Genomic DNA, 25606 nt, shown 5'->3' on the forward strand with positions numbered 1-25606 from the left:
AAGTGGATAATTGTACATCTTCTGAAGTGAACAGCGTTATGCTGTAGTTAATATAAAATAACTTTAGGGTATAAATGTAATGTATGTTTCCGACCACCTGCTGGCAGAAGAGCACCACATCGTTGCGTACAAACCGAAGAAGAAGAAGCAGCAGCAAAAAATAAACATTGACGGTAAGTGTCAAAAACGTTTAAATGGTTTCTTTTTCAAATTTTTCATAAAATAATATACCTGATGTTATCACACTTATATGTGCACATATGTCTGTCAGGGTGTTTTTTATTGTTATTTTATAAATGTCCCGCAGGAAGCTAATGTTAGCCTTGTTGCACCATACAAAGAAGCTAACAGCTGATTTTAGTAAAAACAAACCAATGTTTCCCTTTAGACGCTATAACTCTTTCCTGGTTATGGTAAAATATGCTTCAAACTTTCTATAATGACATACAGGCTCAAGCTTATGAGAAGGGAATGTGTTCAAATATAATTTCAGGGAAAACTGTTCACAGAAGAAATCCTCAACTCCGGTCCTTGATGGGTAAATAAATGGCTCTCCAGCAGCTTGTTAAATTCTCTACAAGGCTATTAATTGTCCATTAATTTGAATCAGGTGAGTTTTCAGCTGGGAAACATCTCAAACCTGCAGGACACCGGATATAGTGACCTCTGGGCAGGGCCGGATTTAAAGTGGACAGGCCCCAGGGCCCAGAGTGTTGCAGGGGCCCCCTTCCCCACCACAACATTGTGAAAATTGTGAATGATACACTATGAAATGACATTTCTAACATCTCTCAACCAGTGGTACCAATAGCAACACACTGGAGTCTGTGGTGTAACTATCTGGCTTTATATGCATTTTGTTTTATGTCCAAACTGCTGGTCTTTTCCCAAGTGGGCATGGGCCCCTCGGCCTGTGCCCATAATGCCCATTGGATAATCCGGCCTTGCCCCTGGGTATTAAAGTTGTCTTGCAAGAACGGGTGTCATATTGTGCAGAAGAGGGTCAAAAGGGTTTTGTCAGGTTTAAAACCCCTGTGACATGTAAAATAAAGAAAGAGACACGGACTTAGAACTCAGTGTAACCTTTGCAAAGGGGAAGAGAAGAGTCTCAGAGCTCGCACAGAGACTCCTAACTGTCTTCTTCGCTCTATTTTAACAGACTACCAGAAGCAAGTCATGAGTAAAACACGAGGTGCAAAGATAACAATAGGATGGTATGTCTGAGTGAGCCAAGCTCATTAAGCATGAGGCACCCTGCTTCACCAGAAAGAATCAATCTTTGTTAAAGTAATCTCAAAAGTTTAACATATGATAAAAGAAAAGATAAGTCATGAACAAATGATAATATATAAATTTCCTAACAGGTTTAATAAAAAAAAAAATTTAAAAAAAAAGGAGTTTCTGTTAGATTCGAGTTTGTTTATCTATGTAGCTGCTGTTGACTTTGTCCAACAGACAGGTGACTTCCAGAGGTGGCAATTCCTGGTCCAGAAAGTAAAAGTCCTGTCCAGCAGCTGTTCCGACCAGTCACCAAACGAGCTAAATTTAATGAGTTTATTTTCCAGGTAAACGAGCCTGTCAGTGAAAACACCTGTTCTAAATGTACAGGTAGATCCAAAAACATGGCAGGACTTTTACTTTCTGGACCAGGAATTGCCACCTCTGGAAATCGACTGTCTGTTGGACAAAATCAGCAGCAGTCTCAGCTGAGGCTTTTTATTCACAAAGCTGGATGTGAATGTATATCATTGGTTATTTAAACATATGAGTTATACGGTTAAATAAGGGAGATTATGCATTGTGGCTACACAAGGTCATTTTAAACTGGAACTGCACCCACACCCTAACTTCCTGTCCTGCAAATTCTCCTTTCAACCAAGGTCTGGGTGTGAAAAGATTAAAAAATTGATTATACTTATGACTGAGTAAAATGAGATGCATAAAAGAATAAAATCAAAGTGAGAATGTTCCTATATTATATTCACATTATTGCATTGCTGTAGTCCAGTGGTTTCCAAACTTTTTCTGCACGGCCCCCTTTTCATCAACGACAATAATGTCGAGTCCCCCTTCCGTCACATGAACTGAAGAAACGTACTAAGAAAAGCGTCTTTAGTTGAAGTGGCTGTGTTGTAGGGAATTATAATTAAAACTGTGTCAGTATTATTATCCATTCTTCTGCTTCAGTGTGAAACATTTTAAAGCAGGAATATCTGCAAACTACTTCAGATGAGTGGAGTTTTCCATGACACGAAGCTGCTTTATTAAAACAACTTTGCTATATATTATAGTTTATTTCTAAAATAACCTGCAGGCTTTTTCTTTGTGTTGAGGATGAAAAGTCCCCAATTGGTGTTTGGCTTCATACTTCATTAAAATAGATGATAATATTTTGGTACTTGAAAAAAACTATGGTCTCATTATGACCCACAATGGTTATTATTATTACTGGTCAAGCAGGGACAGATATGCTCCATCATAGTCTGTTCTCTTTTTTTATTCCTTGAAATCTCTCCTGTTGATTTATCATCATTTCCTATGAGTACTTTTACAAATTTATCCAGTGTAAAAACTACCAAGTTTTATTTAGCCTTGCTGCGACCCCCTGTAATAACTCTGGGCTCCCCAGTTTGGGAACCACTGCTCTAGTAGATGCATTTTGAACACTTTGTTTATCTCACTGGTGTTCTAGCAGAGTTGGGTGATGTTTATTCAGATGTAAACTATATCCAAAGAGAGCAGATTTAAAGATGCATTTGCCTCACTTAACAATTTGCACACATCGGACTCAAGAAAGTGCCCTCTGTCTTGCAAGTCATATTTAGTTAGAATGTAAAATTGCATTTGTTCACTTAAAATTCAGCTTACAGTATGAGATTAATAATAATAATAGAATAATAGTAATAACCAGATTATCCCAATGTATTTTTTCTTTCCTGGTGGCACAACCATATTCCAAGATGGCAATACCTGGATTCTGAGAGCATCAGACTCCACACATAGAGGGAATTTAAAGACATTATTGAGGTATTACTAGTGATAATAACTGCAGGTTTTACAGGATCCTACCAATACCTCAAATTATTGAGCAGCTTTTATTTGTCGTCCTTTTCTCCTTTCTTTGTGCTCATCTTAGATAGTTCTCTCTTGTCCTGTCTCCATGCTTGTAACCTACTCACATATCATCTTTGCTGACATTTATTGCGATAAACTGTTGACTTTTAAGCTGCATCAGTAATAAGTTGTTTGGGTGGCTCTTGCCTCCATGCTCTTTATCAAAGGTGCCCAGCTTGGGTCTTCGAGGGTCACAGACCTGCAGGTTTTCAATGTATCCCTGTTCCAACACACCTGACTCAAACTAATCACTCATTGTGCAGAACTTAATTGGCCATTGGATCCGTTAAATGGAAACCAGGTGTGTTGGATGCATTACATCCAAGCGGGCATTACATTGAAAACCTGCAGGACGGCGGCCCTCGAGGACCGTCTTTGGGCACCTCGACTCTATATTGATCTCTGTCCATTTGATAAGAGCTCTGTTAAAATCAAACAGCTCTTGGGGAGGCCAAGCTTCGATATGAGCATCAGACTGCTGAGGTGTTGGTTATTTAGTGTATTTCTGATTTGCTTTTTAATCCTTTTTTATCTGTATGCTGAAGCCATGTTTACAATTTTTTTTTAAATATTGTCTATACATCCACATAAATCACTTTGTGTTAGTTATGGTGGACTAATCCATTATTATGGAGAACACAGGACTTAGCAAAAACTTGTCAATATATTTAACCAGTGTACCTGAAATTCCTTTTTGCATTTCTAGCAGAGCTTTTTTAATTACCATAGCTTGGCCTTTCTAGAAGGATACTTTGTTTCGTTCATGAATTTAACCAGATAAAAAAAACGTTAGTGCATAAAATAGATTACAGGTTGTAGATGTTTTCCACGCCTGACCCAAAGTACTTTGTTTTGCAGAACTTAAGAACATGCTGTTGGATGCATTTGGTTTGAATGAGGTGTTTTGCAGCAGGAAAACACTGAAAACTTGCAGGACTGTGGCCTTTAAGGACTGGAGTTTGACATTTCTGGCTTAGTGTTTTGCCATGCTGTCTTTTGTCTGCTGGTGTGTGTGTGTCTGGAAAGTGAGAAAATGTTGCTGCTTTAAATTTCCCTGTTCACAGTTTTGACCTTGTTTTCGCTTATCACCTTTTTTATGCTTTATCTCCTCTGTTTTCTATTACTAGTCGACACCTGGATGTAACATTGGTGGAAATATTGTGTAGCTGGCATCAGGACCCGCCATATGAAGGATTTTTTCCCAACTGGAAACACCAAAGTCCTATCTCAATCAATAACTACTCTCTCCTTATTCACTGATGATTGCCATTTTGGCCACTTTGTCCCTTTTCCTGCTGAAGGTCTGCAACCCTCAGAGGGTACACATGTAAATAATGTCCAAGCCTAAACCCTGAGAGCGAACTCCAACACAGCAAATTTAAACTTACCTAAAATGTCATCTTCACCTGCTGTGGGGACACCATTCTCCTGAGCCTCCTTAAAGATATTAAAACATGTCCCATCATCTTTATAACCCCTATGTCTCAGGGGAGGGGACTTCCACCCAGGGCCAGTATGGGTTCACCAGTAAGCAGTCAGAAGGGGACCCCTGGAGGGCACCACATCACTATCATGGATCCAGCTTCAGTTCTTTGGGAATTGCCTCTGCAGCTTCCTCTAACTTGGGAGGAACAATCCCACCACCATCATCTCGATCAGAAAGCTACAAGCCAGAACAGAGTAGAGTTGTATTAGATAAGGACAAGGCGAGATCAGGAGATTTTTATATTGGCAACGCCAGAGAAAGGTCAAGACATCAGCCAGTAAACCAGGAGGTTTATATGAGCAGCACTCAAAGAGACAAGCGTCTGTCTTCAAGCAAAGAAGTAACTTCACATCCAGAATCTTCCACTTTTAAAAGGCATGGACACTCTGAGAGTGACGGTAGCTCTTTAGACCGCTTTGGCTTTTACAAAAGCCCCATCAAGGAGAATTCTTCCAAATTGTCTTCAGCATCATCTAGCTATCCAAGCAGGGAAAGACAGCATGATGTGCAAGCCATTCCAGGGTTAGGTGATGCTAACAATCCAGTGCAAGACAAAACTATGCCTCCGAAAGAGTCTCAGCATCCCAAGTACGCACCTGAAGTAGCTGTTAACATCCTTCAGAAGTTCGGACTTGGTAAGGAGGACTTGAAGTATCTTCTCTCTTACCCAGAAGATCAGATCACCTCTGATAATCTGCCTCTAATATTGAGACAGATTCGCATTCAGAAGGAGAAACGAGCTTCAACTCACTCAAAATCTTCCTCTCAACTCCAGCCAATCCCAACGACTATTGATAAAAACAGTGAAGCATTTGACCATGGACTTGATGGTAGGTATCGAGCCAACAGAGGTGAAAGTGGAAGTCTGTCAGGGTTGGACGCTCACCGCACCAGTAGGAAAGAAAAATCTAAGCAACACAATGAGAAAGAAAAGATAAAGGAGCCGTTGCTGCAACCGAAGGCACTAGAGGAACCGCAGCACGAGCTGCCAGCGTGTCAGATGGGCCAAGTTTTTCAGCCTAATTTTCTTCCTCCTTCAAATCCTTTTCTTCCACCTTATTTCAACCCCAGCTTTGTTGCTCCTCCTTCACCTTTACCTCAGTTTGTTCCCGGCTGGGCGGACTACTCCCTGCCTCCTCAGAGCGGGCAGTTTCTAGCAGAAGGACCATTGTGCAGTGGTCCAACGCAGGACATGATAAATGACTATGCTGCAACCCCACCGACGACGTTTCCACATGTCTGCTCACTGTGCAACGTAGTTTGTCCTACCATGAAGGTAAGTAAACCATTGGAATTTGTTCTTTTATTCATTAAGGAGCCTGTTGATTTCACTGTCTGATATTATTCCTTTTGATTACTTAACATGAAATTTAATGAAAGATCAGCAGCCAGAATCATCCTGGTAAGAAGTTAAGCTTGAACAGTGAAACTTTCTACTGTTTGTTATTATGTAATGTGATTTTTTTTTTTTTTTTTTTTTAACTTTAAAGATTGTACAACAAGTCAGGGTACAAACAGACAACAATAAACAAAGTGAAACTATTGATGGTAGAGAGCTATGTGAAACAGGGTACATTTCACATAGAAAAACAAATAAAGAAACAAGAGGCAAAAATAAAGTTATGAAAAACAAGATAGCACAACTTACAAGGCATTTTGAGACAGCAAGGACATACCAATACAAGTATATCATTTTTAGATTCTTGTGCACCAGACATTGAAGTGATTTGAAGTAACAGGTGAAGCCTTTTATAAACCCAGTGAATGATTTCCAATCCAATCCACTTTATTTATAAAGCACATTTTTAAAAACAGAATGTCGCCAAAGTGCTGCACAGTCAAATATCACAAAATAAAAATTAAATTAAATAATAATGTTAAAAAATAAAAACAGGTAAAACGATTAAAAATAAATAAATATCCAATAAATTAATTAAAAGGAAAAATAAAACAAGTAAAAGACACAGAGGACCCAACAACTCACGCAGTATTAAAAGCCAAAAAATAAAAGTGGGCCTTTAGACGAGACTTAAAGCACTGTGGGAGCAGCTCAGACATGGAGGGGCAGACTATTCCAGAGTCTAGGACCGACTACGGAGAATGTCCTGTCCCCTCTAGTCTTAAGTCTCGTCTTAGGCACTACAAGCTGGGACTGGGACCTCAACGTGAGCATTGGGGTGTAAATTTGCAAGCATTTGGTAATGTATTGAGGGAACAGCCCATTTAAAGCTTTATAAACAAACAATAAGATCCTAAAATCAATTCTAAACCGTACAGGCAGCCAGTGGAGAGAAGCTAAAATCGGGGTGATGTGATCATGTTTTCTGGTCCCAGTTAAAAGTTGTGCAGCAGAATTCTGGACTAAACTGCAAGCGTGAAAGAGCATGTTGGCTGATACCTACATAAAGACTGTTGCAGTAGTCCGGTCGAGAAGAAACAAAAGCGTGCACAACTTGTTCCAGAACATGAAAAGATTTGGCGTAATGAGATGAGTGAGGAATACACAGAGGGGTGAATCCCAGACTGAGACATCTCTGAGACTTTACTAGATAACCAGGGTTATGCAAGGAACCTGAGGGTTTTTTGTTTGTTTTATTATTCCCAACAATGTAACTCCTGCATTTACTTTTCATTGTAAAAATTTGTCAACCTTAAAGCCAGTCAATCAATTGTAAGCAATGTAATGAATGTATTCCTTTTTGGGAAATAAACCATCCTGGAATCTGATCTGTAGGGTGACGTCTTTAATGTCATAATGAGGGACAAAGGTGAAATATTCTAAGAGTTTTTTTTAAGTTTGCTGTAAAGTTAAAATATATATTGTTGAAAACAAACAAAACAAAAACTGTATTAAATGATGACATGAGGTCTCTATTTGTTTACTTTTTCTGGCCACCAGGATTGGTTCCCTCACCAAAATACCAGCAGTCACCTTGAAAACTGCAAGCTGCTCCGGAAACGGTATTTAATTTGATTTTTTTATATATATATATATTGAACAAAAATAGCATAAATTGAACGATTGTGTATGAAAAGGAGCAGGATGAAGTCATGATAATAAATTATTTCTATTTCTGAAGTAGACAGTACAGCAAATAGCGGTAGAAATCCTGCCTGTGAGGAAGAATCAGACCGCTGCCTTGACTTTAATCCCTTGACACTCATTGTTGTAATTTGCAACCACTTGTCATATTTATTGTTTTAATCTGTTAAAGTAATTTTGTATGCATTAATTCATTTTTATATATTTGTTTAATCTTCAATTGTATTTTCTTTTAATTCCCGTCATATGTTTTTTTAACTGTTTACATATAATTGTAATTAAATTTAGGTGTTTCTGGATTAATGCCCAAATGTTTTTTTTTTTCATCTTTGAATAAGAGTGTTTTGTTTTGTTTGCCCCCCGCCCACAGGTTTCCACAGTGGGATGGTAATGCAGACCATTTTCTGGGGTAAATGTCAACACCAGAGCAGCTGTGAACCTTTGTGAGTTTTCTCTTTTTATGCCAATACACTCATACTTTTCTTATTTTCTGTGCTTGCCAGTGATCCCAGTAAAAATGTGGAACCCTTTCCTTCAACTTCATGGCCATATAATCATGAGAATACCCAGCATGAGAGGCGTTCGCCCTCACACAGCCCGTGGTACTACCCAACAAGGAGCAAATCCAGGACCAGGAGCAGCTCCCGCTCCAGCAGCCCCCGTCGCCACCACGACCACATGAGTCAACGGCTAAAACACAGCAGCCAATCAAGATCTAAATGCAGCTCTGGACGCTCTCGCAGGTCAGTGGAGATTAAACTAGATGATAAAACGCCAAATAGTCTTAAAAATGTTAAGTTGTTGAACTGTTTACATTTTTTAAACATTATATTAGTTTGATTTTTGCTCTCCTAAAGTCTAAGTCTGATTCTTTATTTGCATGGTGTGATAGCTGTTAGAAAATTTATGTATTATCATTTGTTCATGACTTTTCTTTTATCATATGTTAAACTTTTGAGATTACTTTAACAAAGATTGATTCTTTCTGGTGAAGCAGGGTGCCTCATGCTTAATGAGCTTGGCTCACTCAGACATACCAACCTATTGTTATCTTTGCACCTCGTGTTTTACTCATGACTTGCTTCTGGTAGTCTGTTAAAATAGAGCGAAGAAGACAGTTAGGAGTCTCTGTGCGAGCTCTGAGACTGTTCTCTTCCCCTTTGCAAAGGTTACACTGAGTTCTAAGTCCGTGTCTCTTTCTTTATTTTACATGTCACAGGGGTTTTAAACCTGACAATAGCCCTTTGTCATCCCATCAATCACGTTCAAGAAGTAACGAGAGACGTCCCTCATCCAGCAGGATGAGTGAAAAAGGGTTCACACCAAGGAAAGGCTGGGAGAAACCGTCAGTCTTGGAGAGATCGAGCTCTAAAAGGAGGAGTTCAAGCAGTGCAGGTAGGCTGCTGGAAACATCATGTTTACGTCGAACCATTACCGTAAAAAACAGCTACGAGACGAGTTCAGGATAACCAAACATATGTTGCCTTGAACAAATATTCTTAGCCTTTTATATTCCTCTCTTTTCTGCCTTTTGAAGGAGAGTTTGAGTCATTTGATCAATATGATCAATATGCCGTGCCTCCCACAGAGAAGGAGTGGAGCATAATGACCTTAGACCATGTATACATGTAGCCGGGTATTTATAAATCCGCTGGTCGCATGTGTCACCTTAAGCATTTTTTGACACAGGCAGTGACGTTTCGAAACCTAAAACCCAGGTTATGTATGTTAATATTGTCACGTGCCCCACCCCCCCCCCATGCTGTGGGGGGGTGGGGCCAGGTGGGATTGGAAATCAAAATGATAAATGCCGTTCCGGCGCAAGAGGTGTGGTGGACGTCGGGGACTCCTTCTGAAACTTCATGTGGATTTTTGTTAGTTTTTTCGTCTTTGTCCTAAATAAATGAACTGATTAGAAAATGGTCCGAGATCTGCCGCCAGAGCTAGCCAGAGTCAGCTAGGTCGGATCCCGTACCGGGAGGGGATTCAGAGAGCGGACTGCCCGGAGAGGCACCTGCCACGCCAGAGCCTGGAACCACGGGTAGGCCCTTACCCTCCTCCGCAGCTGACGGCCAGACTTCTTTTATATGCATGGCATCAGCCTTAGACCGGGCCGGTGGCTGTAAAGCGGTTGACATGCCGGTGGAACGGTGTCATGACAACAAGCCGATGCACAAACATGGTATACTCTACGTAAATCTTTCATTTTTATTGATGCCATAAATCTGCGCTTTCGAGTGGATGGCGGGTCAAATCGTAGAAAAAATATCTGTTTTGTGAGAGACCCGGCTTTGTGTGGACAAGGCTGTAAACAATTCACATGTATTTTTGCCCGTTCCTGAAGGCAGACCAGTTCCCAGCTCCTACAAACTGGGCAGGTTGTGCTGGTGTGCATGGATCCCTGATCAACACCACATAGACTCTAAACCAGATTGAAGTCTTGGCTGTAACAGTGCACAGCCTCGTCACGCTGATCTGTTAATTCATACAAATGAAACCAGTTTTGTTCAGATGTCTGTACCTCCCCAGCATGATGCTGCCACCACCGTGCTTCACAGGAGCAGTCTGTTTGTGCTTCATACACACCGTATGATGCCCAAAGCTTGAGTTTTTTTGGTCTTTTTTTCAGATATTTGGTGCAAAGTTGATCTGTATCTGAGTTTGTAAGGGATGAAGTCACAGAGGAGAAAACAGTTCATGACCTGGTGTCCCAGAACTCGTTGCTGTGACCAGAAACGCTGTCGTCTGATTGCTGATTGACTGGTTGTTTCATGGTTTCTTTGCAGTATTTTTAGAGCCATATTCTTTTAATTCCACAAAGATATAAAGATGCTTTAAAAGTGAGACTTGTATGTTTGGAGACATTTTCAGTCTTCATCGTGCTGCTTGTCCAGCTGTGTTACAGACTCTTGTTTCAGTCCACACGTTCTTGACTTTTCCTACAAACTGAGGTCATGTGACTCAAACAAGTTAAATTAATTTAATAGTTATGAGACTTCTTATCGTATTAGCAGTTCTATATTTAAATCTCAGACCTACCATAAGTGCTTTTCAGTTTTTAGAATAAAGAAATAGAATTTTTTTTCAATGTTTATTTTGTTTTTTGTTTTGTTTTTTTTTAATGTCACACTGTTTTTAATGTTATTTACCATTTTGGATTTTTTTTTAATGCAGGTCCATAAAATAACATCCTAAAGCTTATCTGTTTAAAGCCAAAGTTGTAATTTTGCAAAATGCTAATAAATACTTTTAACAGCATTTACTTTACTTTTGCACAAGATGTGAAAACTTACTGAAACCAGGAAATTTGAGCGTCTTATGTTAAAAATGTCTTGATACATGACGTATTAACTTTAGCAAACTTGGTAGCTTCCAGCAGTCTGACTCTGATTTTTCCTGGGTTTTTTTTTGTTTTTAAGAAATGAAGTCTTCATCACGATGGTTTGATTTGGAAACCGTGGCTCAACCTATGAATCCTAAAGTAGCCAAGAACAATGGTCGTTTAAATAACAAGGTGAGTTTTCAACACACTGAGGAAGACACTGGACTCCACATCTGACATGTAGGGACGTTATTGTATCAGATTTATGCACTGTCTGTCCTCTGTGGTTCTAAACACAGTTAAAAGTGTCAATAAGCCAGTCAAACAAGAATAGAAGTGGATGTTAAGTGTTTTGTAAATGTGCTTTTGTGTTTTTTTGAACATGTTTTTGTTTATATTGATGATCGCCATCATGGAAACCTACACTACACATTCATAATGTCTTTAAGAAGGTCTTGTTAATTCAGGTTGGATGATCATCTGAACATCAGATGCTTTGTCTTCCCTGTAACAAGTTACACAGTAAAACGTTTTTTGTGTGTGTGTGTGTGTGTGTGTGTGTGTGTGTGTGTGTGTGTGTGTGTGTCTGTGTGTGTGTGTGTGTGTGTGTTACTCAGGAGGAGAACTCGCCTGCAACCATGGTGAAGCTCACCGATATTCATAAGACTCTGACTCACGCTGAAGTGCTTGCTGCTGTGAAGACATTTGGAAAAGTATCATCAGTCTTGCTGTATAGATCCAGAAATGAGGTGTGAAAAAGTTATTTTTCACTTTTCATACTGTAAATAATGTGTAAGATCATTACGATCTGAGAGATTTTGGCATTAAGCTTTTTTTTTTTTTTTTTTTTTTTACTAAAATGAGATGAAATCCAAGTTAAATGAACTAGTAATGATTTGTTTTTGGGCGCTTACGACGTAGGAAGGGTCGTCTTTACCTCCTAAATGCTGGATGTTTGTTCACATGTAGGCAAACGTGAACTTTGAGAAAGAGGAAGATGCAGAGAAACTGAGGAGCTGCAAGAACTTCTGCATAGATGAAATCCCAGTTAAAGTGGTGTCAGAAAAGGTATTAAAGCTTTATTCTCTTTATGTGACTAAGGTCACACATACAGGACTTTTAAAGTGTGTTTTTTTTTCTTTTTTATTTAAAGTTACATGAATTCCAAGTTAAATGAACTAGTGATGGTTTGTTTTTTGGTGCTTTTGACATGGACAGGGTCGACTTTACCTCCTAAATGCTGGATGTTTGTGTACATGTAGGCAAACGTGCAGAAAGAGGAAGATGCAGAGAAACTGAGGAGCTGTAAGAACGTCCACACAGAAGAAATTCCAGATAAAGTGGTGGCTGAAAAGGTATTAAACCTTTATTCTCTTTATGTGACCAAATCCACACAAACAGGACTATTAAAGTGTGTTTTTCTTTTTCCCCGTTCCGTTTTTTTTTTTTTTTTAATGTTTTATTTTTGGGTCTTTAGGACATCTGTCTGAGTTTGTGACGTTAGGAAAGAAAGAAGTTTTTTTTGCCTTGCAGCTTCATATTAATGATCACGATAGTTTCCAGAATTTACCATCTAACCCTCGTGTAGATATAGATCAGCTGTAGCGTTGGGACCAGACTTAGGAGTGTGGTGGGGGGGCAGGTTAGAAGCACTGCTCTAAGCTGTGATGTGGACTGTCCAACATCTGAACAAAATTCTTATTAAATATCTAAATATCTTTACATTGTAACAAGTTTTTCAAAGTATGTGTCTGGATTGGAGAAAAAGCTGAAAAGCACACAGCGAGACACTTTTTTAAAAACACTCACTATGTGTGGGAAAGTTCTGCACATGCCCCTGACAGATGAACACATGAACGTTTGTCTTTCACAGTCAAGAATCATGTTCATTTAAACAAGTTTTTATTTACAGCCTGCTGATGTTACGACTCCTCCAACTTCTACAGAGGAGCAGACAAATCCTCCACAGCAGTAAGTTACGTTTCATCCAAAGATTTTACTTCTGGTCTTGTTTTTGACTAAACATCCCTTCATAAATGTAGTTTATTTATTGTTGTTCAGTAATCTTTACCCTGGACATAATGTCCTTTTGTATCAATTAAACTGCCTGGCCAATAACAATAAAATAACCTGCATTTAACTCAGCAAATAGGACAAATAACTGTTGTATCATGACCGTATGGGTGATAACTTTAAGCTGGAAACGAGTTATTTAACCCCAACTGATGCAATAAGTAGCTTCTCAAACAAGCATGTGGAAAGGTTTTATTTTGTTTCAGAAGGTCTGATTACTGACATCAAGCTGAGAAAACATCTAAGGAGGTGCAGAAATGACTAAATCTGGGTTCAGAGCCGTCCAACTTATTATTAAATTCCAGAAGGAAAGTGGGGAACTATCAGGAAGAAATGTGGTCAGAAAAACAACTTGCATGTTGGAGATCAGTGAACTCTTCCACCTCAGATGGTAAAATAAAGATCTGTCGACCACAGAGCTATAAGTAAGAACATTTCCACTGAACGATGTGAAGCGAACTCAACTAACTGGAACTGAACAGCTGTTCAGTTTCAAGATAACATCAACCAGTAAGGCTAACTGGAGAAAAAGGCTTCAGTTTGCAACGGGGCATAAACACTGGACTATAGAGCCGTGGAGGAAGGCCATGTGGTCTGATGACTCCAGATTTACCCTGTTATGGAATTAGATTTGTTCCATAATCTCCAAGCGAAACTTTTTAAAACTCAAGCAAGAGACAACAATTAAAACCAAAACTTAAGTAAAATCAATTATCTCAAAATCACTCCAAAACTCACCAGCCAATCAGAATGTGCCCCTGAAAGAGTTTGTGTCAAAAATGAAACCAAACAATCTTGAATCAAAACCAAAGATGGTGAAGCGCAACCAAAATGGCGAGAAGAGAGAAAGAGAAAGAGGAAGAGGAAACTGCAAACAAAACTACTCAATTTAACCAAATAAAAGCCTAATAGTTTTCATGATGATTGATCATTTTTGATTTTGAGATCATTTATTTTACTTAAGTTTTAGAAAGTTTTGGTTTTAATTGTTGTTTTAAAAAGTTTTGCTTGGAGATGTCACGCTGGTGGTGGGAATGTGGACCCAAATGCAGGGGTTGGGAACTGGGATGCAGGTTAAAGACTGATTTAATAGAAACACACGAACTCAGGGAACTAACACAAACACAATGAACCAGCAAAAAACTGCACAGAAACAGAGGGCATAAATACACCGAAAACAACAAGACACAGGAAACAAATCTACTAAATGAACCCAGGTGAACTAAATCAACAGGAAATCAATAAAGCTCAACAAAAACAGGAAAAACTACAAAATAAAATAGGAAACCTGAAACTAAAGCACAAGGAGTCCAAACCCTGACAGGAGATTATGGAACAAATCTAATTCCATACCCTGTTTCAATGTGGTTGGAGCATCAGGGTAAGAAGAGATGCAGCCAGCATGCAGTGGGGTGGGGCCAGTCTGGGATCTGGGGCTGCAGCTGGTCAGGTTATTCTATCTCGTGTATTGATTTCAGAGGCATATCCCAGAATTATAATAGCTGGATCCATCAGTGGTTGAGAGAGCATGAGACGTTATTTCCACACTTGGACTGGCCACCAGAGTCCAGACCTGAAGCCCACTGAGAGTCTTTGGGATGTGCTGGAGAAGCCTTTGTGCCGCATTCAGACTCTCCCATCATCAGAAGGAAGATCAGAAGAAAATTATCTGTGAATGTTAACAAGTCTTGTCACATTGCAGACGCTGATCGAAGCGATGCCACGGCGAATGCTGCCGTAACCTCAGCTAAATATTAGTGTGTGACTTTTTTTGGGAGGGCCAGGCAGTGTCGAAGACCAAAATTGAAGCAGTTTCCTCATTGCTTTCCCAAGTTAAACCCGTGTAACTTGACTTCACAGAGAATCTGCAGAGTCCAGTTCCTCCACCACTAAAACCAGTAAACCCAGCTGTCCTGAAAAGATGGAAACAGCTGCATCTTCATCCTCTGCTGGAAAGACTGAAGCAGGTATGTGTGGTAAACAGTCTGAAATGTGTCGTCTACATCAGCATCTTCAGACATTCAGTTCATTCCTGAGGAAACTTAAAGCCTAAAAAAGGAGGTGTGAAAGAAGGACTAAACAGGAGTTAAGTTCTCTCAAAAGGCCCCACTAACCAAGTCCAGTCATGGTCCTACGCTAGATAAGTCATGCCGTAGTCCACCTCTGGGTCTTCAAACTGCTTCCTAACTTTATTGAAGACTTTTCTCAGATGTTTTTCCCTGAGATACCAAAGACTCATCTTTCTTATATTTATTGTATGAAAAATAATCCTGTTTTTGTTTGTTTGGTTGGTTTTGTTGTAACAAATGAGGCAGTAATTCATTTACTCTAACTGGCATTTAAACTTGACTAAATGTATGTTTGTTTTGAGCTTTATGGAAGTTGTTTAGATGTTTTATGGAAGGAAAAAAAAAAAGTAAAATAATGTTAATGATATGATGATTTTTCAAGTTCAAGTTTATCTATATAGGACATTTCTACAGCAGCAGCTGCTGAACAATAAAACAGCAACAACACACTCCACAAATTAAAATGAAACACTGCACATTAAAAAATAAATAACATCTGCACACAAAATAAAAATCTAAAATAAAAGTAAAATTTAAATAAACAAGAAAAAGCTCATGTATGACCAAATGCCAGAGCAAAGAAGTGGGTTTTAAGAACAGACTTAAAATCAGAGACAGATTGAGCAGCTCTGATGTGAAGGGGAAGGCTGTTCCACATCTAAGGAGCAGCAACAGAAAAGGCTCCGTCACCCCTGGATTTTAATCTGGCCAATGGGACCTGAAGTAAAAGTTGAGAAGAGGACCTAAGAGTCCTGGCTGGAGCATGTTGATGTAACAACTCTGACAGATACGAGGGAGCCAAACCATTTAAGGCTTTATCACAGTTACTGAAAAGGGACATTTTTTAACCACAAAGGTCACCAGAGGGTTCTCAGATTCAGCTCCCTGTCTCTCTGTTTACCTGGCCTGTACCACTACACTCCCTGTTTTCTGTCTCCCCTCCTTGTTTCGCATAATGGTATGATCCTCATCAATCTTCACATGTGATTGGCTGCATGGTGTAAACATCTGAAGATGGAGCTCTTGTCCCACATGTCATTTTTCTCTTCTCTTCCAGCTGTCAAGTGGAGAGCGACGCCTCATTACTCGGAAGACCCTGTGACCTCCCTGACGGTGGGGGAGATGGTAGAAACACAACTGAGAACCGGAGATCTAAGTAAGGAACCGTTTAAGGGTAATGAATGCGCTATGATTTTAATATAATCATCTTTTACTTATTCATTTCTCGGACGTTCTTTTCCAGGATGCTATGGGACAAAAAGGAAATGCCTTTCAAACAAAGTGAGTTTCATCCCATTAACTTCTGAGCGGTGGTTCTGCTTCTGTTTTTACTTTTAAAAGTGAAAACTTGTTGTCTGCGTGTGAAAGCAAACAGATGATCCAGTTGCTCTACAGAACTATAATAATATAAAACATATTTTTCAGCCTGATTTTTCCAACAGTGCAGCTAAATTTCAAGTGCTGTTTACAGACTGTTTTATTGTTTGTATTTTCTCTTCACTGATGTGTTTTAAAGCATCAGGAAGCACTATTAATGTGTCTGCTTGTGGATCAGGTTACTGTGGTTGAAGATTATATACTCTTCCCATAATAATCAGCTTTTTCCACCAACTTTATAAATCACACGCATTTATCTTCATATAAAATTGCAAACTTGCTTTCCCGTTACTCTTTTTTTCCCCCCTCTAGGTTCATGTGAACTTGGTGTTGATCAGCAACCTTCCAGAGTATACCGATGGTCTCTACAAGGAGGAAGACGTTGCTGAATTGCTTTATCCATTTGGATTCCGATACAGAAAAGACCAGCTCTACATTATTCCTCAGAAAGGCCTGGTAAGCACTAGGGGTGGGAAAATCAAATAGAAAAATCCAAAATTAGGATTTTTTTTCTTCACAATTTTAAAATCAATTTTTTGGTTAAAAAAAAGCAATTTTTTTTTTTCCCAAATAAATAAAATGAATGCACGATAGATTTTTTGTCATTTTTATTGTTTGTTTTTTTTTAATTGATCTTTTTACTTGACTTCTTGGGCATTGTAGCTGCAGTATGATGGTCTGGCTACTGGGTTGTCTTTTCTTTATTGAAATGAAGAAAAATAACGAGCAAAAAAAAAAAGGTTTTTTACCTTTTTATGTTTTTAATCTACAAAAATCAGCAATGTTTAAGAATTGTGAGAGTCGCAATTTAAATCGAATCGGCACCCAAAAAAAATCGGAATCGAATCGGAACAATAGCATATCCTAGTAAGCACTGAGCTGTACATCTGCATTTCTTCATAAATACCCTGATAAAACGGTTGGTTTTTTTTTCTTATATTCTGTTTGCTGTAAAACCTTTTTAAAGAATGATAATGAAGGTGCATTTTTCCTGTTTTCCTCTGAGGCTGTTGCCCTGATGCCGAGTGTGTGGTCTGTCAAGATGCTTGTGGATATGCAGTGGGGCGGCGTTCGTTTTAAAGAACAGAAACTTTGTATACGGCCTCTGAACACCAACATCTCAATGACCTTGGTAAGCATGTTTTACTTTAAAATACTGATGTTTGTTTTCAGTGTCATGAAGAACATCAAGAAGTTTGTATTTATTTAAAGAAAATCCAGTATAAGAAATTCAACATTTTCAGTATTTCTGCTGTGAAACGGCACTGTACCCATCCGATTAAACTGAAGGAAACTACAGTTGTGCTCATATTTATTCATCCCCTTTCATTAAAGAAGGTAAAAAACAGCTGCCTGTAAAATAAGCTGAAACTGACTAAAGTAATAATAAATAAAAATTTTATGAAAATCATGACATTATTTTCTAATTCTAGTTCAATAGAAATATTTTTTTAAAATAGCAAACAAATAAGATAATTTATTACATATTACATCACTCATAAACTAATATTATGTTGGACAACCCTTTAATATTTCCGCTCCAGTCAGGTGTTTTCTGTTCCTCTCAGTCAGACTTCTGCACCTGTTGACAGGTATTTTGTCCCACTGTTCAACAGAAAAGTCTCTAATTTGTCCAGGACCAGTTTGTTTGTTTGTTTTTCTTTCTTTAACTCAATTAAATGAAAAAACAGTGTCTTATATTACTAAATTATATTTTTGCAAATTTTTTAATTATTGTTCTTTTTTATAGTCTGCAGTTATTTGAGTGACTGTTGTAAATTCAGCCTTTTCTTTAATGAAAGGGGATGAAGACATATGAGCACAGCTGTATCTTGTCAGTTTGCATCGCTGGAATAACTTCTCACTTATCTAGTGTTAGCCTGTAGCAAGTTGTTATTAGCAGTCAGTCTTATCTCATTGGGCCTCATTCACTAATATCATCTTCCAAATCATCTAAAATGTTTTCTAAAGTTGTGTTTTAGAAGTTATTTTAAAAGAAACTCATGCTGTAGGTGCAAAAGGAGAAAGATGTGCATCACAGAATAAACTTTCCTCTCTTTATATATCTGCAGCATAACCCTTTTAAGATGCGATGGAGGGATGGAGTAAAGCACAAATCTGATAAGATAAAAACCTCCAAACCTCCTGTCTGCAGGTTGATCAGTGATGTTTGGATCAGACCAGCAGGGAACCATGTTAAACTAATTGTAATAATTACTGCTGGTCTTTAATCAATTAAAATGATTAAAGACCACATTCGGCAGGTGGATCTGAGTCCCAGGTGACTTGGACATTCATAGACTCCAATCTCTCTCCAATCTAATCTAATCTCTCCAACTGGATTAAATCTGGTCTGGACTATTATTTGTCCCTAAATGAATGAAAAATGGGCCCTGCGATGGACTGGCGAGCTGTCCAGGGTGTTACCTGCCTTTCGCCCAAAGACTGCTGGGATAGGCTCCAGCTTCCCCGTGACCCTGAATTGGATTAAGCGGTTAGGATAATGAATGAATGAATGAAAAATGCTTTAATTTTTGCAGAAGAAATAACACCAGGACATGATCTGCTACAACAACAACATGCTTTGTAAAAAAAAAAAAAAAATGTTCCAAAGCTTTGAAAATCTGACAACATGACTGTAATTTTATTATTTTAGTAGATGTTTTTTTTTCATGACAACAGTTGGCGAACGAGGCCCATTGTGATTTGTTGCTGTTGTATTTGCCACGTTTGCGTCTCTGTGTTTACACGAAGCCATTTGCTCTTCCTGTTTCAGTTTGGTTTCTACAAATCTCTGATGCATCTGATGCATTTCGTAAGTATTTTGCAAATAAACTCAAACTTTACTTCTTTGTTCTTAAAACCCACTTAAATTAGATTCTAAGTTTTTCCTCAGAGTGCTGCGTGACGAGTATTTAGGAACATATCTGTAAGTTACAGGCGGAAATGAGGTGAATCTGACTTACTAAAACCTGCCAGGAATGGAAACAGACTTTGGTTTTCTTAGAGAAGACGGTAAAAAGTTGGAACGAAACGGAACGAATTGTTTATTATTTTGCAGAAGTTGGAAGATAAGGAACCGTTATGAGTTTTTGACGGTATTAGATGTTTACTGGAATGACTGAGTGGAGGTGTTAGTGTGTGTTTAGGTGTCAGAAACAGCAGAAGTGTTTGTCAGAGTACTGAGATTAAATACATCCAAGAGTTTAAACCAGCGCTTTGTGGCTTTGCTTCATCTCACACGGCTAATAAATCTGAAAAATGCCAGAAACATCCAACTGATTTAGTCTCTACTGTTTTTCTGTCTTTTACTATATAAACATAAAAAAAAAATTATCAAACAGAATCGAACTCACTACAACAGCCACTCCAAAATTAAATGCAAGTTATGGAAAAGTCACCAAGCCTAACAGAAGGAAGCATACATTCAACTCAGGCGTTCCCAAGTTCGCTCCTTGAGACGACTATCCTGCAACTTTTACACTCAACCCTTCTCCACATGAATGTCTCGTTTCTGGTTATCTGCAGAGCTGAATTTAACCGTGTGATTCAGGTGTGTAGGAGATGGGTTGCATCTAACAGGTGCAGGATGGTAGATCTCTGGGACCGGACTCGGGTACCCCTGATCTAAATGTAAACTCATGATGGTGCAGCGTAGAACAAAATGAACAGATTGCCAGAACAGTACGGCATCACTGCAGGTTCAGATGGGCTGCAGCAGCAGAAGACCCATCTGCAGCAGCTGTCTTTCTATTCTATTTTATTCGATTGTCATTTAGCAGACACTTCCATCTAAAGCAACGTACATATATAGGCACATCGGGAGGCAACTTAGGGTTCAGTGTCTTGCTCACTTTGGTACACAGTCAGGAGGAGTCTGGAATCGATCCCCCAACATTCGAGTTGAAAGATGACTGCTCTTCCTCCTGAGCTTCAGCCATGAGGCGGCTGTCGCAGTATGACATGTCAGTATGGAGCAAAATCTCAGGAATGCTGCCAACAGCTTGTTGAATCCACAAGTATGAAGGCAGTTCTGAAAGGCAGACGGGGTCCAACCCGGTACTAGCGAGATGCATATGATGAGGTAATCAGGAAAAACAGCCAAATTTGACCTTAATTTATATGTTCTTTACAGACTTTAGAAACATGTTTTATAAAACTAGATTGCTGATGTTCCCGTTCACAATAATCTGTAAATACTCCATGTTAGTGTTTTTGCAAGTACGATTTGACTGTTTTTGTCTTGTATGTCAAACACTTTTTTGAAAAATGTCAGTACTAATACATGTAACCATTACACTCGTTGTGTGTTGCATGCCATGTGTGTGTGTGTGTGTGTGTGTGTGTGTGTGTGTGTAGCTGGTTTTAATGTTGACCTGCTGCTCTCTAAACAGAGAGTGACTGATGATGGAGAAAGAATCGTTTGCATCGAGAACATCTCTGTAGGAGAGACCAAGGAGCTCAGGAAGGTTTTGAGAAAAGTTGTTTCCATAAAAAACTTCCTTCCTCTGCTCAACAAGGTACACACACACACACACACACACACACACACACACACTGACGTTCCAGCAAGCAGATGGACAGAGACTGTAGTAAATGGCTTCCTGTTAACCTTATCTGTCCTGTGTCTCTCAGCTGTACGTGGAATTTGGGTCCAGGGAAGATGCTGATCAGCTTGGACTTTTATACAGTCAGAAAAAAAAAGATTGTAGACACAAAGTGCTCCGGTTGAGCACACCAAGAGTTCCCTGTAAGTATATATATTTTTGTTTTCGGATGATTTATATCAATGTGTGTGATGACCAATGGTCTAATTTAAAGTTCTTGCATCAGTTTTTTTAGGAAACGTGCCATCAAACAGCCTCCAGTTTTCCTTCTGTCATTGTTCTTAGTGCAGTGCAGAAAACTTGCAGTTTGTTGGACAAATATAATTTCTGGGTGGATGAGGTGAGGAGAAAAGTGAAATGTGCAGAATTTAAGGTGGAAAACACTGCTGAGGGTTGCATGCATCATGGAAAAATCCCGAGGTCCGTCGGTAGATCTGATGGGAAAAACCTTAATGAAGACAAGCTTTTACATTAAATGAGTGTTGTGGAAAGAGTCAAAAGGTAGCTGAATAAAAACAAATGACAATTTGGTGACAAATCCTGGGTTTTTTTTTAATGATCCGTTTACATGACATCACCGTGGATCTGTGGATTCTGCCATATTACCAGTGTGATTCTAAATAAACAAACAGCTCTGTGGAGAGTTTCATACTCTGCTCAATAAGATAAATCACTGTTTCTAAAATAGGGGTACTTCAAGGCATTCCAGGAAGTACATGACCTTTTTTGAAAACGTGTACCTTTTTTATGTTTTCTTTAAAACATCCTTAAATAAAAGTTATAAATATAAGATTGAATAAATAATGTATTTCAATAAATGTAAGTGTACATTTATAAACTGAATTTACATTTATATTTACACCATTTCATTCCTCCCAAAATCCCAGCCGTCCCAATTATATCCATCAGTCACTGTTGTCTTGACAACGCAAACACACTGCAAAAACTGAAATCTAAGTAAGATTAAAAATCTTAAACTGAGTACACTATACTTTTTTTTTTTTTTTTTTTTTTTGAAGGTAAGATAATTCTTACTTTTTATGCCAGAGAATTCCTTGTTTTAAAAGTATTTTTACTTGTTTTGGGAAGTCAAATTTTCTCGTTCTGTTGGCAGATAATTTCTTATTTTTAGCAACATTTACCTAATTTTTGTATATTATTTTTCCTTGTTTTTTTAAGGCTGAGTTTTTGCAGTGCAGCAAATTGCCATTGTTTTGCACGGTTAAAGTTTAATAAAACAAACACAAATGACAAAATGCTGTAATTTTATGTTTTTTCTTAACCAAAAATACTTTGCAGTGGTTAGGGGGTACTTGGCGTAAAGAAACATTTTATAAGGGGTACTGTGTTGCAAAAAGGTTGAGAACCGCTGAGATAAATGATCCTGAAAACTTTCTGCTTCCTTCACTGATGCCACAGTCAGAGCTGTCGTCCCTCGTGTCGCTACGAAGGACCGGCCCCTCCGCCCATGACTTCTGTCCTGGTGTCTTACCTGAACATCTGTTTCAGAAGAGAGAAAGAGTCATTTTTATACTGGCATGTGAAGCATGTAACTGGTTTAAGGGATAAATGAGGTTTTGTAATCGTAATGATTTTCCTAGATTGAATAATTCAATAATTACAAAAAAATCTATGCAGCAAACAATGTAAGTGTGGTTACCTGTAGTGCAGTCGCCACTTGACCCGAGGCCACTGGATCCACTTGCAGATGAAAAAAATGTTTGAAGTTGTTAGGAAGTCATTTTAGTCTGCTGGTGTGTTTATTGGAGTGGCGCGTTACCACCACTACCAAGCGGTGGAGGTGTACACCAGAACAAGTACGCCAAAAATAAGGCTACCTTCCTTCACAACTCTGCTTGGACGAGGAGCAACGAGGATGTTTGAAGTAATTAAAGCCATTTTTAAAAACTAATTCTTACACATAAAGTCAGTTTTTCCCACTCAAGTCCTTCCAACAAACTACATTTTAATTCCTGTTTGTTTGCGTTTAGAAGACTAAAACAAATGAACATAATTGCCATTGTCATGCTGAAATACAGTTTATCTGTTCATTAGGGATTTGACACAACCGTCCAGCTGGTTCTGGTCTGAGCTGGCAAAGAGCTGCTTGTCCAACCAGCATCCTCTCAAATCTAACCTCCCAATTTTTCCCAGAGATTCTTAATCCCAGAATTTCTTTAAAAAAAAGAGCCCCATTTAGTTTTAAGGTCCTGAAATGTGCCGGTAGATGTGTTGCACAGTAAGACCTAACTTTGACATCGTTCTCTAACATTCCTACCAGTAAAAACGTGTGACGATCCACTGAAAACCACGCCGCCATTTTGGATCACGATAAAAGCCAGACCGTATATTTTCCCAACTGCATCTCCGCGGTGGTCGAACCCTGGTAAGGAAACTAGATAAACTGGTAACCTAACATATACACCATGTTGAGCTGCAGTGACTGATAAAATAACTGTATTCTTCAGCTCATCTGACTGTCAACACGGTGGAGGACGTCCAGGTGAGCATTTCTCTGCCCGCTTTCTTTTCACTTCTTCATCTTGATGTTTGCTTCAGAAACCAACATCTGGAGTTAGAAGTTAATTCTCTGACAGACGAGGAGCCTGTGTGAAGATCCGATAAATGGATACAGGATCATCCTTCTAGGTCTTAGTGAGGACTGGAGATACAGGATCCTCTTTCTAGGTCTTAGTGAGGACTGGAGCAGCAGCGTCTGATGGAAGGACATCATTGCAGTCGTCTACTAAAGATAAATGCATGGACAAGTTTTTCTAAATCCTGCTGAGTCATCGGTCATTTAATCTTCCATATTGAGGCGACTTCACAACCGTCTTAATGTAACGGCTGAGCTTCAGATCCGAGTCCAGGACTACAGCAAGGTTTCTGGATTTGTTGTTGGTTCTGAAGCTGAGCGTTGACTGACAAAACTTTAATAGTTTTTTGGAAGAAAGTCAACAGAAGTTGTGGCACAAGCAATATTTATTCGATTAATACATCTGATTAGAGTTTTGGATTGGATTATATTCTTTTGGTGAGATGGTTGTGTAGATTCACCGTAACTATGGTAACATATTTAGTTGTTTTTCATAACTTGACGGAATAGGAGCATGTAGATGCTTGAGATCTACCATCTTATATGAGGAGAGCCTCGAGTAGCGACGTAGTTGCAGCCTGGACCCGGCTCAAATCCATTAGATGCCGTGTTGTTATGACAGATGATGCGGGGGAGGGGGTGGGCGCTGAGGCTGTAAAAGTTGTATCAGTTTGCCTTTAAAGTCAATTATATTTTATTTCTTGTCAAGAGAAAAATGTCCGGCAAGGTAAAGTTTTGCATTTTCCAAGTTTCCTAAAACAGATGCAGAATTTCCAGTTCCTTTACTTTGTGTTGTAGGAAGCGAGCTCGAGCAGCGCTCCTCAGTTCAACACCGTGATGCTGACGGGTTTTCCAGATGAAAAATACGAACACGAGGACATCGCTAAACTCATGTGGCCTTTTCTGGCCAAGAAGGATCTTCCCACCCGGTTGACCGACGTGGTGGTCCTGCCGCTGCAGAAAAGGGTGAGGAGCATGTTTTAATCAAAGCAGAAGATGAAATGGGAAGTTGTGATGAAGGAAAATGAAGGATGTGTGAAATTCTGACAGCTGAAAAACACACAACAAACTACCTAATTTGCTTGAATTCGTCTTTTTTCCATCAGTCTGAACGTCAGGAACGGCGTTGGCTGAAAACAAGAAGCCAAAATCTCAAACTTTATCTAGTATTTTTCATCTTCTTGTAATATCCTGATGTTTTATGCTCTGAACAACGTGGCGTAATTGTGGCTGAGAAGCTGATACGCCTACTAAACGATCTGATAATGATCGACGGACATCTTTACACACCTGTTACAGGAAGCTCATGTTTGACTCCCACTGTGTGAAAATGTGTGTATTAAAAGAAAAAAGTGCTGCAGACTTAATATATAAATATTTCTACCATCCATGTTTGACCGCCATCTTTGTTTTTATCCATTTTTAATGAAACGTCTCTCTTTCCCTGCAGGCTATTATGTATTTCAGCAACTGGCAGTCGTGCTACGACTTTGTCGTAAATCACGTCACCAATCAATGCACTGACAAACGCAGGGCCCTCTGCGTCCATGTTGTCTTAGAGGAGATGGAGCTCAACTGCAGCGAGGTATGAAAACTTGGAAGGAGTCAGGGTCACAAATCTGTCTTAGATTTTGATCTGTATAAACAAACACCTTAGCTGAAAATCAGACTCAAAGTGATCATACATCATCAGCTAAAGTCAACAGAAAAATCTCTGAGTCAGTTTATTATTGACAATATTTGAAGAAAGACATTCGATTAATGAGGCCCAAAACTCTTCAGACAACTAATGATTGTTTTACTCATTTTTAAATAAGCTGTTTAATTGAAAATTATCTTTAAATTTCTTCTTTTTTATGCCTTTAAAATCATATGTGACTTTCCAACTGAATCGAATCAGCTTTGTGTTTTCAAACAAA

General features: G+C 38.9%; 1 protein-coding gene across 2 annotated transcripts in view; it reads left to right on the plus strand.

The window, feature by feature from the left end:
* Nucleotides 1-127: 127 nt before the first annotated feature.
* Nucleotides 128-25606, plus strand: part of LOC306769416 (uncharacterized protein) — a 34382-nt gene continuing 8903 nt past the window's right edge. The window contains exons 1-24 of one of the 2 annotated variants that reach the window (XM_079258004.1): nucleotides 141-173; nucleotides 494-610; nucleotides 4242-5876; nucleotides 7500-7561; nucleotides 8014-8052; nucleotides 8147-8386; nucleotides 8863-9038; nucleotides 11063-11157; nucleotides 11583-11714; nucleotides 11935-12033; nucleotides 12228-12320; nucleotides 12878-12936; nucleotides 14899-15005; nucleotides 16165-16263; nucleotides 16351-16388; nucleotides 16797-16940; nucleotides 17491-17616; nucleotides 19261-19299; nucleotides 20879-21004; nucleotides 21120-21234; nucleotides 23373-23477; nucleotides 23560-23594; nucleotides 24486-24653; nucleotides 25138-25272. In XM_079258004.1, the coding sequence (XP_079114130.1) occupies nucleotides 4569-5876; nucleotides 7500-7561; nucleotides 8014-8052; nucleotides 8147-8386; nucleotides 8863-9038; nucleotides 11063-11157; nucleotides 11583-11714; nucleotides 11935-12033; nucleotides 12228-12320; nucleotides 12878-12936; nucleotides 14899-15005; nucleotides 16165-16263; nucleotides 16351-16388; nucleotides 16797-16940; nucleotides 17491-17616; nucleotides 19261-19299; nucleotides 20879-21004; nucleotides 21120-21234; nucleotides 23373-23477; nucleotides 23560-23594; nucleotides 24486-24653; nucleotides 25138-25272 (3540 nt within the window). In that variant the 5' untranslated portion in view covers nucleotides 141-173; nucleotides 494-610; nucleotides 4242-4568. Of the gene's footprint in view, nucleotides 174-493; nucleotides 611-4241; nucleotides 5877-7499; nucleotides 7562-8013; nucleotides 8053-8146; nucleotides 8387-8862; nucleotides 9039-11062; nucleotides 11158-11582; nucleotides 11715-11934; nucleotides 12034-12227; nucleotides 12321-12877; nucleotides 12937-14898; nucleotides 15006-16164; nucleotides 16264-16350; nucleotides 16389-16796; nucleotides 16941-17490; nucleotides 17617-19260; nucleotides 19300-20878; nucleotides 21005-21119; nucleotides 21235-23372; nucleotides 23478-23559; nucleotides 23595-24485; nucleotides 24654-25137; nucleotides 25273-25606 lie in introns of both variants that reach the window. The other variant, XM_079258005.1, reaches the window with a different exon arrangement.

Source organism: Telmatherina bonti, assembly GCF_933228915.1.
Source record: "Telmatherina bonti genome assembly, chromosome: 18".
Taxonomy (NCBI): Eukaryota; Metazoa; Chordata; class Actinopteri; order Atheriniformes; family Telmatherinidae; genus Telmatherina; species Telmatherina bonti.